At 44.7% G+C, this 14148-nt stretch overlaps 1 protein-coding gene across 1 annotated transcript in view; it reads right to left on the reverse strand.

Moving 5' to 3' along the window:
• Nucleotides 1-8357, reverse strand: part of AMFR (autocrine motility factor receptor) — a 33047-nt gene extending 24690 nt beyond the window's left edge. The window contains exons 1-2 of the mRNA XM_080936991.1: nucleotides 7920-8357; nucleotides 1237-1329 (exon numbers count right to left, since the gene is read on the reverse strand). Coding sequence (XP_080793117.1) covers nucleotides 1237-1329; nucleotides 7920-8174 — 348 coding nt within the window. The 5' untranslated portion in view covers nucleotides 8175-8357. The remainder of the gene's footprint in view (nucleotides 1-1236; nucleotides 1330-7919) is intronic.
• Between the last annotated feature and the right edge of the window lie 5791 nt (nucleotides 8358-14148).

Raw genomic sequence — 14148 nt, forward strand, 5'->3', positions numbered from 1 at the left:
CTCTGTAGACTAGGTTGGCCTAGAACTCAAAGGTCCATCTGCCTCTGCCTCCCACGTGCTGGGATTAAAGGTGTGTACCACAACCACCCAGCTTCAAAATAGTCCTTAATAAATGCTACTGGATGGTATTCATCATAAAGTAAGCCAACAAAGAACAACAGTATAACAGATGTGATCTAGACTGAAAAGCCTGAACTGGTTAATAGCAAAAGCTTCAAATACTTGAAGGCAATGTTTTCCATAAATTTTGGCCTGACACCAAACACAAGAAACAAAGCACTGAAGGCCAGCTGCTGCACTCAGACAGACGGCTTGCCACTGGCTGCTGCACTCAGACAGACGGCTTGCCCCTAGCCTGCTCCATTTCCTGCTCAGAAAGAACCATAGCTTTAAAGGAGAAATTTTGTAAGAAAAATTTGAAGAATGAAGTATGAAGAAAGGAGCTTCTGAGGCAGAAGTGACTGTCATCCCAGCACTGGGTGGCTGAGATGTGAGGACTGCTGAGTTCAAGGGCAGCCTGCTCTACAAAGAAAGTTCTGGGCCTATAGAACTACATAGCAAGGTCCTGTTTTGTCAATAATAGTAAAGAAAAAGTTATAACGGGAGAGCTTAGCTATCTATCCTGAGAACAATTAAACAAAATATTTTATCAAGGCTAGCTTCTCCAGTTTATTCCTGTGCTGTGACTCTCAAGATCACATTGGGAAACTCTACTCTTGGGAAACACATCCTGAAGTATCTACCTGGGGTAAGACTGTCTGATGTCCCTACTTAATTCAAATGAGTTAGTACATCTATGTAAGTAAGTGACTCTAGGGACTGGGGAGATGGCCCAGAGCAGCAAGCACTGTGGTAGAGTCCAGATCAGTAAGAGCCCAGCTGAAAAAGTAAGATGGAGACCAAAACTAAAAATTCTCCTCCACACGCACCAAATACAGGTGAATGTACTCCGACCCACATGTGTGCATATGCAATGCACTCGAACATAATGGCAGCCCTACTCAGTACAAAAAGGATAAATCTCTCTCTCTCTCTCTCTCTCTCTCTCTCTCTCTCTCTCTCTCTCTCACACACACACACACACACACACACACACACACACACACACACACACATACACACACACGTAAAACTAAATCTGGATGAAGTACATCCAGAAGTTCTTTGTAGTATACATGGACGTTTTCTATTAAAATAGCATTCTAAAACTTTCCTTACAAGAATCTGTTTACTTACCTGTCTTTCACTCACTCGAAGAGGGCCAAACACAATACACTGGATAAGCTTAGCAACCAACATCAAAACACAGCAAGCAGTATTCACCAGAACCTGCATATAAACCAAAGAAAGGAAGTTTACTTCTGGTGAGACACACATACAGTGTACATTTTCCCATGAGCCTTTTTGGTTTTCTAACAGTGCAAACTACGTGTTACTGAAACTGACAGGCATTGGGAAGAAGCACCGGCTTCACAGCTCACTGAGTCGGACCCCTGCCCCAGTGAGTGCCCTCTAGCAGGCTGCCTTCCTCAGACTTGACAGAACCATATGGAAACTCTGTATTGTCTCTGTAAAACTACATATAACAAACTTGGCATGTTGGCACATACCTGTAATCCATACGCTAGAAAGACTGGGGCAGGAGGACCGAAAGCCCAATCCAGACACCGTCTCAATAAATAACCACAAAAAATATGTACCTTCATTCCCATATGAACTTTTAGACAGCTATCAGATACCTGGCCTAAAAGTCACATGATCGGTAAAATCCAGAACTCAAAGATGCTGCCCTGACAAGTAGAAGAGGGTAGGATTATGGTATCAAAAAAAATCAGGTAATGAAGAGGGACTATAACCTGGAAAGATACTCTGAAATACCAGTGCCAAAACCAAGGCCTTCACCCACATTTGTTGAAAAAACTTTAAAATAATTTAAAAATGGATATTTTCAGACCTAAACAGCAAATGGGTAGGTTATTGTCCCCTTACTTTGGTTGTTGCTATTGTTTTGAGATAGATTCCCATGTACCCCAGATGGGCCTTGAACTCCTTATTCTCCTGTCTCCAGGTCCTAAACACTAGGATTATAAGCGCGTGTCACCATGCCCACCTGGTCTACACCTCTATTTTTAAAAGCAAATTATAATGGAGGAGGGAGAGGGAGGGAAGGAGTGAGAGGGAAGAGAAGAGGGGGAGGGAGGAGAAGAGGGAATGTGATGAAAGGGTCCTTTCAGAGAGCAAACTCCCTCACACCTCTCCAGGTTCCCTCTGTATCTCACCACACCCTCCCGTGGAACACATAATGGACGCCCTACTCGGTACAAAAAGGATAAATCACACTTAGTTCTGGGGCCAGGAAGTAAGATATTTTTAAAAGATTAAAACAAAAATGGTTCCACTGGTATGTTGGGGGAACTGTTTGGAACTTAACTGATCTAAAGTCAAATGACTGTAAAATCATTCAACTAATCAGATAGAAAAAAAACAGCTGATCAAAAATCCTACAGCCTTTTGACTCCTTATGTAAGAACCTAGTTCAAAACACTTCAGCTCACACCTTTAATTCTAACACGTCAGAGAGACTTTTGGAGGTGGGAGAGAGTTTAAGTTGAACTTTTCAAAAAGAGATTTAAGAAAAATCATTTGTGTGTGTGTATGTGTTTCAGCCTGTGTGTGTGTGTGTATGTGTTGCAGCCTGTGTGTGTGTGTGTGATGTGTGTGCTGCAGCCTGTGTGTGTGATGTGTGTGCTACAGCCTGTGTGTGTGTGTGCTGCAGCCTGTGTGTGTGTGTGTGTATGTGCTGCAGCCTCTGTGTGTGATGTGTGTGCTGCAGCCTGTGTGTATGTGTGATGTGTGCTCTAGCCTGTGTGTGTGTGTATGTGCTGCAGCCTGTGTGTGTGTGTATGTGTGTGATGTGTGCTCTAGCCTGTGTGTGTGTGTATGTGTGTGTGCTGCAGCCTGTGTGTGTGTGTGTGTGTGTGTGTGTGTGTGTGTGTGTGTGTGTGTGTGTGATGTGTTCTGCAGCCTGTGGAAACCAGAAGAGAGTGTTAGATTCCCTGAAGCTGAAGTTAGGAGTGATTGTCAACTACCATGTGGCTCCTGGAAATTGAACGAGGGCCTTGTGAAAGAGCAGGAAGTGCTCTTAACCGCTGAAGCATTTTCCCAGCCCCTCAAAGACATTTTTTAATACATAATGTAAGTCAAAACTTTAAAAAGCTTAACTGAAAGTATTAAAACTAAGTTTCCTTCATGACTTGGGTGCAGTGGTTGTTGGGTAGGTAGACTGAGTTCAAAGTTGGGTTGTTCATTTCTCTAGCTTTCCCTATCCCTGAGCACTTACTAAATGCATCATGTTTGTGTTTTAAACTCAGATAATGACATGGAAACCAGGAAAAACATGCTTTTAAAAATATGCTCCAAGTAAGCTGGAAGAGTTTAGTTGATGTTTTAAAAAACACCCTATTTACCTGATAAAGGGAGTCGGTATAAGGGTTATGTTTTTAATGACATCTCTTCTAACTTATATGACTGGTTTCCATTGAGTGGCTAAATACAAGGGACGCACACCTGTTACAGATCTACTTCAGCACCTTAAAAATTTGTATTGTCAGGCTTCTGAAAATTTTATTTAAAATTTTATTTTTGAGATTTTATTTCCTTTTATGTTACGTGTATGGGTATTTTACCTGCACATATGTCTGTGTTCCACGTGTGCACTAGAGGGAGTTGGTTGCTAGACTGGCAGTTTTGAGATACTATATAAATTTTGGGAATTGAACCCAGGTCCTCTAAAAGAGCAGCCAGTGTTCTGAATTACTGAACATCTCCCCAGCCCACTCTTTTATAAAGACTCTATTTTATATTAATTACACATGTGTGCCTGTGTACTCTCTAAGTGCCCATGGAAGTCAGGGATGACAGATCTTTCTAGACCTAGAGTTACAGGCAGTTGTGGGCTACCCAACAATGGGTCCTGGGACCACACTGAAAGGTCCTCATAATTCTGGGGTTCCTTCACCAATATCTAAACATTTCTGTTTTAATCTAAGTTGAAAATTAGCAGTCACCTGGCAGTGGAGACACAGGCCTTTAATGCCAGCACTTGGGAGGCTGAGGCAGGTGGATCCTTGAGTTTTAGACTAGCCTGGTCTACAGAGTGAGTTCTGGGACAGCAAAAGCTACACTGAAAAGTAGGTTTGGGGGTTGGGGGGATGAAATGTAACATGTCTATAAAGAAAAACAGGGCTTGAAAAGATAATGTGGAGCCTCTCCTGGGGACAGACCTGTAATCCTAGCCATATGAGAGGCTGAAGAAGAGGCTTCGAGTGCAAAGCTGGCCTAGGCTGCTTACCTGTCTCAAAAAAAGAAAAAGGAAAAAAGGGGAAGATGGGGAGTGTATTTAAAAAGAAATAACATTTACAAGAACACAAAGGCAATGAAGAATTGGAAGAAGTAAAATGTTTTTAAGGTTCTGAATTGTGCTTTATTGGAATATTTTAATGATTATCAACAATGAACTACTCCACATCAAATTATAAAAAAAAAAAAAAAAAGTGTTGGGGCTGGGATGGTTCGGTGGTTAAAAGCACTTGTTGCTCTTGCAGAGAACCCACCTGGTTCCGAGCACACATAAATGGCTCACAGCCATCTGGCACTCCTGTTCCAGAGAATTCAATGCCTTCTTCTGACCTCCAAAGGCACCAGACAGGTATGCAGTATACATTTATATACGCAGGCAAAACACTCCTACCCATAAAATAAATCTTTAAAAAAATTAGACAAAAAAAGCCTTAACTTTGAAAGTGTTACATCATCCCAATAAACACAGTAACTTCTCACTCTCAATTGAAAATAAAATATTGAGCCAAGCACGGTGGCCCAGGCCAACAACTCCAGCACTGAGACAGACACACTGGGACTAATAGCAGGCAGCACACAACTCTGCCTCAAGCAGCCAGACTTGCTCTCCAAAACCAGAAAAGAAAAAGAAACTCAACAAAACAAGCTTCGGCTGCTCAAAGGACCCTAGGGGGAGTGTTTGTCCTTTAAACCCCAAATCAGATGTCTCCAGGTACCCCTGACAGTCCTACAGAGTTGACAAGTCAGCCCAGACTTCAAGCTCCTTAAGTATGAAAGAAACTGAGTCTCTAAGAACCATAAGCAAAGGTCCGCTGCAGCAAGCCAGGTCTGAACAGCCACTGCCCTTCATTTGGACAACAGTGAAGAGCTATTTTAAAATGTTATCTGCACAATACATACTACTAATTTCTCTCACAGGCAGAATCCAATCAAGCTAAAAGGGTTTGCCAGACGACTGTGCAAGAACAGAAAAAATGGAGCACTGTGTCCATCATAAACAGGCATCCAGTGGTCCACAGGAGGTGCTGATAGCATCAGCCCATGAAGGGTACATATCTGATATGTCAAGGTAACTTTAGATAAAGGGTCAAAGAAGCATCAGCTCAGGGAGAAAGAGCAGGTGCAGGAGTGAAAGAGGACATGTTCACAGGTACATAAGGGTAAGCCACAGACACAAACACGGTAAAGGACTTGAGACATACGTGGGCTGTTTGGGCTGTTTCTTAGGTTCCCATTTAAAGTCAGCGCCAACTACAGGAAGCTGAAAGGGAAGCAGGTGGGGAGGAGCACAGACTTCCTTTGGCTGTCTATCACTCTTGTTTACTTTGACCTTTGAAACATGAACTTGTAGGATTTGTCTTTTAAAGTTTTAAGTTTAGAACTAACCTAACCAGTTCTGAAATTCCACCTACTTCGCTCACTCCATGTGGCAGAGGAGTGACAAACCAAAGATGGCTGTCATAAGCAACAAGTTAGCCTGAGTGCCACACCTGGAGCGATGGAGGCTTCTGAGCACCTGTCTCACCACCTGTCTCAGCAGGGCCGACTCCCCTTATGTCTGGTCGCCTTCCACCCTCTCAACCCCGTGTAAGTCAGAAAAGCTGTAGTCAGTCCTTCCCCACACAGCACTCCTTTCTCCTACTTCGAAACCCTACTGGATTTCATGTGTCTACTGTCACCTATCATCAGTGGCCTTATTTACATATGAGTCACTTGAGGGTCAGGGGAAAGTGCTGTTGGCAGCTGTCTTCCTACATGCTGCAAATAGCTCCTCTGAGGGGTTTCGATCTGCCTGTGCTATGCCAAACCTCCTGAGATACTACTACTGCATGTGTTCTACAAAGACGTTCTAGACAGTCTAACAAACCAAATAATAACTAGTAAGATTTGTGACTGGCAACTGGCAAACGACAGGTTCTTATCTATCTTGCTTGATGTTGGCAGACAACGTGTCTTTTTATGGGAGAGGGGTTACTGTCTAAGGCCTATGAGCGAGGTTCAAGAAGCATCTACTCTGACAAAGGCCCGCCACACTGTCACTGCATGTTACCTGCCAGGCACAGGGAAAAATTTTTCAGAGTGCTGAAACATAGCTGTTAAAGGACAAAGTAAGTACTAAACGATAAACAAAATTCACAGCACATACAAGATAGATCTGGGCAGACACCATGCAACCAGAATAAGCAGAAACTCCAAAGGAGACGGAAAGAAACCGGATAGTGTTCAACTGGGAAATAAGGACTCAAAGGAGGGGAGGCCATTTGCATGAGGCAAGACTGTACAAAGAAAAAGAACGTTTCTTAAAAGTGACAATTCTCAGAAAAACCAAACGGCCTTAGATTAATGTTTTATGAAGAGGTACTAACCTTGGAATTTGAACATGGGTTTTGCAAGAAGAAACTTACGAAAAAAAAATCATTAAACAACACTGCTGGCTGTTCTATTAATACAATAATGGATCCTGTTAGCTTAGGCTTAAAACAAGGTATCAAAGACTACATACATTCTAGTCAGTCTCACCTTTGTCCAAAGCACTCTGACATAATTCTAAGTTGTTTACCCTAAAGATGAATAGTTCATCTTTTCACAGGAGTACGGAAAGGGGAACTTCACCCTTCACTGCCTTCTATAAACTGCGTACCAAAGGACCAGGAGGCCTAATCTACAGCCCACGAATTTCACAAATCCCACTGCTTCCTGATGAAGCACAGTGGGAATAATTACAACAAATGAGCTGCATATAGTTCTACAAACTTAGAACATTAACCCCTCAGTCATTTACAGCCTACTTTAGGCACCGTGCAAGAGGATAAGATCCCACCAAGCCAGAGGAAATCCGAGTGATAACTTTTATATCCTGTAGCAACCTTTCATATTTCCGAGGTTTTGTAGAGGAGGCACTCAAGTGCAAGGTGAGAAGAAAATTTTCTCAGATCTGCCCAGCCTAAAATGATGTAATAAACGAAGCCTGTACTTGAGCCATGTGAACGTTGCTTATCTCGCACCGGCAGGCAAACTAGAACCCTTGTTTTAAAATGGATCGCTACACGGAGAATTCGAGTTCAAAGGAAGCGCTGCCACACCAACCCGAAGGTTTTGTTGTCTTCTGTCAAAAGGAAACAGTCACGAACCAGCGGGAAAACGAAAAAGGGACATAGCTGGTCCGTTTGCTTCGTTAAAAAGCGCCCATCGGGGCGAATCCATTGCCAAACAGCAACATTTCGAAGTTGTTTTGTGGGAGTAAAATGCCCCCCCCCACTCTCGACCCCCTCTTCATCGGCAATCCTCCCCCAACAACACCGAGCTGGACCCGACTTGTCTGGGCTCATCACAGCCTCACTCAGGTCGCGGCGTCCCGCCGCCCTTGCCTCGGCTGTTCTCCCCCGCCGCCCGCCACGCTCGCAGAGCCGCTCGGCCTCTAGCCCCACGCGAGGGCCGGTGTCCCGGCCTCCTCGGCCAGGGTCAGGGCCCGGCCACGCCCCCCTGCGGATAATGGGTGACATGGCGGCTCCCGCCCGTCCGCCCGACCGCCCCCGCGCCGGGCCCGCAGCCTCGCTCACCCACACGAACAAGCTGTCGGACAGCAGGTACTGGGCCACATCGCGGGCCCGGGGGCCGCCGGCCGTCAGGCGCGCCGGCGTGAGCGCCTCGGGCTGCAGTGGGGCCGTTAGCGGCTCCGGCTCGCCCGACCCGTCCTCGGGCTGGCTGAGGGCGCGGTAGGCGCTGACGATGGTGCCCAGCAAGGCCAGGCCGCTGAGGGCCGTGTAGGTGCGGAGGCTGGGCCACGGGAAGCGCTCGAGGAAGAGCAGCGGCATGGCGGCGGCGGCGGGCTCCGGCGCCCGAGGCTCCCCGCGCTGCGGCCAGGCCTCGCGAACGGCGCCCACGAGCTCTGGCGTCGCTGCCGCCGCCGCTGCCGCTGCCGCCGCCGCCGCGCCGGGCCGGGCCGGGCCGCTCCTGGCTGCTCGCGCCGCTCCGCCCCGTGCCGCTCCCGCTGCTGCCCCTGCCGGCGCGGAAGAGCCTCGGCTGACTCGGGGCGGGCCGCCGCGCCTAGCGGGACGCGGGCGGGACGGGCGCGGGGGCGCGGCCTTCGTCCCCCGCCCACAGCGGGCGCGCTGCAGCCCAGAGGGCACAGGGCCAGGCCTGGGGCCCCGCGTCCCGACCTCCTGCAGCATCCTTGGCGACCCTGGGTCCACTGACGCCACGGGTGCGCCCGAGTCGGGCTCTGGGATGAGCTGGGCCCGTGGGCAATGACGGCAGGCCTGTGTGCATGGTCAGGCGACAGGGCGCGGGACCCACGCCCCTGGCCACTTGTCCCTTGTTCCTCCCATGCAAAGCAGGTAAACCCTGCATCCCACCACCCTGTGGACTAGCGGCGTCCTCTGTGTCCTAGAGGGGGACATGATGCTTAAGTAATAGTAGAAGCCTTGAGATAGAATGTTTTCAAAATAGAAGCCCTGAGCTAGAATATTTTCTTTAAACGGAGGAACCAATTTAACAGAAAATAAAAATCTGTTCCCTTTTACGCTACAAGTGAGAATGTCAAATGCTGCTGACCTTCTTGGAAAATACCTGTTCCTAAAAGATAAACCGAAGGGTGACCGTTCGCCCTGGCAGTTACACTACTTGTTAAATAAACATCCAAGAGAAATGACAACATACGCCCACACACTCTCCAGAGAGGTTGACAGTAGCGTTTTCCCTAGTAACCCAGAGGGAGGAACACTCCAATGGAATGTAGTGTTTGAAAATAAAGTACGGATACATACCTCAGTATCAGAGAACGTTGAAGATGTTTTAGTCAAGCCACACACAGATACCTAAACTCTATGTGATCCCGCTGATAAAGGCAAATGCATGGAATGTAGAGTAGAAGGGGAGTTTGAGAAAACTGGAGGTGAAAGTTAAAGTGACAGGTTGGGGTACTAGTTTCCTGAAGTGAAAATGTTCTAGAATTGCTGTTATACAACTATGAACACACTCAAAGTCACAGAATAGTACACTAGAAACGGCAAGTTACATCTCTAGATGTGAACGACAGAAAATACAGGGTACACTCTTAATCATATTCCCAAGCCATGGGTTAGTGCCCATCCCAGAATGTATGCTCTGTAAATAGCTACTGAATTTTCTAAACTTTCTAAAGGGGATAAATTGTCTTTGAAGTATTTTTTCAAGCCAAATATTTCTATAAATTTTTAAAATCTGAAATAACCACTTTGTTGTAATTCATGGGTCTTTATCCGATACAGTTCCGTTTGCTCTGCTCCCCAGTCATTTGCAAGATGGCTCAGGGAATGAACCATTTGCTATATAAAGCCTGATGACCTGAGTTTGAGTCTAACTCCCCCAAGTTGTCCTCAGACTCCATATCTGTCTCCTACACACATAACTAAATGCAAAAATAAAATACCAAGCCTTAACACTATTGTTCAAATAATGGAAATCTTTATTCTGAAGAAATGAGGGTGGTAATTTTCCAGAGAAGTGCTTTACTTCACAAGGTCAGATCTGAGTCACGGTGATTTTTAAACCATTCATTTGTGATTCACATTCAATGTAAGCCACAAACAGTAATATTAGCAAATGTGTCCTTTCATATTGCTGATAACAAAGCTGTCGTCTTCTTTTATCTCAGAAGCTTGGACTCTCTGAAAATCCAACATGTGTAACAGATGAAATTAACCTAGCTCAGCTATATTTTAAAATAATGCAAAAAATCTTGGATTTTTTTTTTTTTTTTTTTTTGTTTTGAACAAGAACAGTCATTGCTCTATTCCTTTACCCCTCCAGAAAGTACTCTGCACTTCATCCTGAGGACCTGTTTGAGAAACTTATTCTCTCAGTCTAACCCAGCCTGGCCTCCAGCTTTAGGCAATTTCCCTGAGCCTTTTTAGAAGATGGAAGGCATGAACCACCATACCCAAACACCTCTGTCTGAGTCCTCCACCTCCCCCACCCCCCCACACTACTGGAAGGTTTATTTATTTTGAAGATGGAATCTTGATAGTCTTAAACTCCTGAGCCTTAAATGATCAGCTTGACTCAATCTCCCAAGAGCCTAGGACTTTGGAGCATGCTACAGGCCTAGTGCAAGGACTACACTTTTAAAAGTCCTTTTTAAAGATTATGTGTATTTGTGTGTACCTGCACAAGTTTATGTGTATCACATATATGCAAGAACCCACCAGGTTTCAGATCCTCTGGAACTGCAGTCACAGGCAACTGTGAGCTGCAATGTGGGTGCTGATGATCAAACCTGGGTCTTCTGGATACATAGCCAGAGCTCTTAACTGCTGAGTCATCTCTCTAGCAACCCCTCTAAAGTCTTAGAAAGTAGCTTCCACTTGTAATCCTGCAGATGAAGAAACAGTACTTAATGATATGAAGAACAGGTAGTTAACACAACTGTGTTGCACCTTTAAGTATCCAGTCTTCAGACTCTGAATCTAGTGACTCCTTCAGCTGCAGGTAAGTCTACTAAGGACATGCTACAAGAAAAAACAGCCAGGCAGGCAATTGTGGCTCAGGCCTTTAATCACAGCATTTGGGAGACAGAGGCAGGCTGACCTCTGAATTCAAGGCCAGCCTTGTCTACAGAGTGAGTTCTAGGACAGCCAGAGCTACATAGAGCCTAACTCAACAGAGGTGGGGGGGGGGTGGAGACACGGGGACATCAGTCAATAATCAGACTATCAGGTCCTTGCCACTATGCCAAAGTGGTTCCTTACCCAATGGACCTCAGCACAGACAAGGAAACAAAACTTGGCAGGGTCACTACTGGTATTCTAAGTTTAGCAGCCCTCCACCAATCAGGACTATCCCAAACAATTAGTCATTCAGTTTTAAATGTTTTTATTGAAAGGACAGAGAAATAAAATTTTTAAAAGAACAATGATCATTTTGATCAAACGTTTGCTTTACAAATATAAAAAACATAACCCCAAACTCCAATTTCTGTATACATCCCTATAAACAAACCAGTTTAAGTTCTCAAAGCCACAACTATAAATGGTGCTTGTATACTATACATGAACATAATAACAAACTTTTCTGCTTGGAGGACACATGGGTTGAAACCCAGAACTTTAGGAAAGCTCTCTCCCATTGAACAGTGTCCCTAACTTAAGCTCTCCTTTCTGAACACATTGCTCTTCTCTCAATGAAACAGAAAATTCCTGCATTCCCTCCAACTTAGCTCTAGCCTTAATTCCTCACTGAAATACAAAGTGGACTTAACTGGCGTAATCTTGATTTGGTTGTTTCCCCCGCCCCAAAATAGCCATGTGTTATATAACAGTAAGGTGAATTTAATGGCTCCAGATGAATTACAGCTTGTATTTAAACAGAGTAAACTCAAGTGAGTCCAGTTTAACCCAAGTGATAGAAAACAAATGGAATGTGTTGAAAAACCTAATCTTAAGCTACAAAAGCTAAGCTTCTCTAACACTGCAATAGAAAACTGAAACTTCTTTGCAGCAGTCAGCAATCCACATACTGTTCCAAACACTAAGATTTAGTAAAAGCTTTTAAGTTCTGGGAGCTGAAGGCACAAAAATAAGTCATTGTCATAAACTTGCAGCCAACTTGGATTCCAGAACAGCAAGTGCAATGGGTAAGACAGACCAAAGCCAAGAGAAGAACTGAGCAGATGAGAGCCACGGCTTGGGACAGATCACCATGCAGGAACCAGGTCAGGTGGCCTTGAGAGATAAGGATCATTAGGCTAACCGTTTATGGACCACCTTAAAGAACAGGAGGGTCTGGAGACTTGGCTCCGCCTTTAAGAGTACTGACTCCTGCTTGCTGCTCTTCACGGGACAAGAACTTGGATTCCCAGTACCCACTTGGCAGTTCACAACCATGTGACTCCAGTCGAAGATCTGATGTTCTCTTCTGGCCTCCGTGGACACTGTACACAGGTGGCACACAGATGCACATGAAGACATCACACCTCTACTTTTTTTAAAAAAATACAAACTAATGTGTAGAACCTGTGCCATTTAAGTGGTGCCTATATTTTTGGCAGAGGGGGAGACGTCTTGAGATGGGATTTCTCTGTGTAGTTGTGGCTATCTTGAGACTTGCTTTGTAGACCAAGCTGCAGGCTGGCCTCTAACTCAGAGACCCACCTGTCTCTGCCTCCCAAATGCTGGGATTAAAAGCCTGCATACACTTCCACCGATGGCACTGTTGCCTACTCTTAAAGGAAAAAAGACATCAAAATTGTCTTCCATCAACTGGGACTTTTTTTTTTCAATTCTCCAAAAGGGTAGACAGTTCTAACTATGGCTTTAAACAATTAAATAAACGTTTTCATCTCATTCTTTCATTTGTAACAAACATTTAGTTTTAAAAAATGTCAGTTGTTCAAGGGCTTATTTTAATACTCTCCAGTACTTAGAATATACATGGTTGGAATGACACTCTAAGACTTCCATCTTAAGGGTGATGTTACAGATCAAAGAAACCCTAATACCTGTGCTCTCTTTGAATGCCTGAAAGAACACACAAAAATTGTATCTAATTCATCTCTGTTCATCAGGAAACAAGAGTATTGGGATCCAACTGTGACCAAACAGCTTTAAAACTTTGTGTTTATGTGACAGGAATGTTCTGTTTAAAATCAATCCCCTTACATCCCATAGTTAGACCAGCAGGTAACTTACATCAAAGGTCTCAGAATATGAATGGCTGGCTCAAGCACTTACAGTTGGAAGAATCTGAGTCAAAGCTTAAGTTACAAAGGACAAGGGTGGATGAGAATTGACTCTTCAACTCAAGCGCTGCTTTCTGACAGCACTCTGAATCTCAGGTAGGAAGTTCACCCCTCTCCACTTTCCCAGAACATCAACACTTACACCTGAAAGGGTGCTGTGCATCTCTCTCCAGTGCCCATCAGTAGACAAGCATAGTCAACCTAGCTCCATGTCGACCCTCCCCAGTCTGAGGTATTAGCTGGACTCTTAATAAGCCCATGCTAAATTGGAAATATGCTTACATAAACTACTGAGGCAAACTGTTGGCCCCTAGAAGAAGAGTATTCAAGAAACTATGGCTTTTCAGGGCAACAGCAGTCATTCTTGGTCATGAAGACTAGTGCTTACCAAGCATGGGCGTGGCTAGACACTGCAGATGACTCTAAATAAACTTGAGTGAGTTTAATTCCTCAGCCACTCTTGACCTAACTGTCAAAGCTAAATGGGAAGAATGTACTTGCATTTGCTTTTGCCAGATATTCAGGAGACATTCCTTGTGTTAGACAGCATAAAAGTGTGGAACTAACCAAGTTTATTTCTGCCTTTTAAAAATGCTAAAGTGGCTACCTCTTGTAACTTTTCTTTCATTACATTAAGCTTACAGCCAGCAAGTCTGTAATAAAGCAACTATGGTGTCCACAATGACACAATCAGCCAAGTCCTTTAACCATTTTTTTTTTCAGATTATTTTTATGAGTGTTTTGTCTTCATGTAAGTGTATGTACCACATGCATGCCTGGTGCCCAAGGTCAGGTGTGTCAGACCCTCTGGAACTAAAATTACAGATGGCTGTGAGCCACAACGTGGGTGCTTAGAACCAAGTCCTATGCAAGAGCAACTCTCCAGTCTTAAATCTTTGTTGAGATAGGGTCTCACTGTACCCATAGCTGGCCTAGAACTCTGGATCTCTGGAGATCTGCTTGCCTTCACCTCTGGAGTGCTGGGATCAGAGATGTGTGCCTCTACTCTCAACCATCTTTGTCCTAAAACTTTACTCCTACAATTTCATCCTAACTGCTCAGGCAGTGTACAA

Source organism: Micromys minutus (genome assembly GCF_963924665.1).
Source record: "Micromys minutus genome assembly, chromosome: 24".
Lineage (NCBI taxonomy): Eukaryota > Metazoa > Chordata > Mammalia > Rodentia > Muridae > Micromys > Micromys minutus.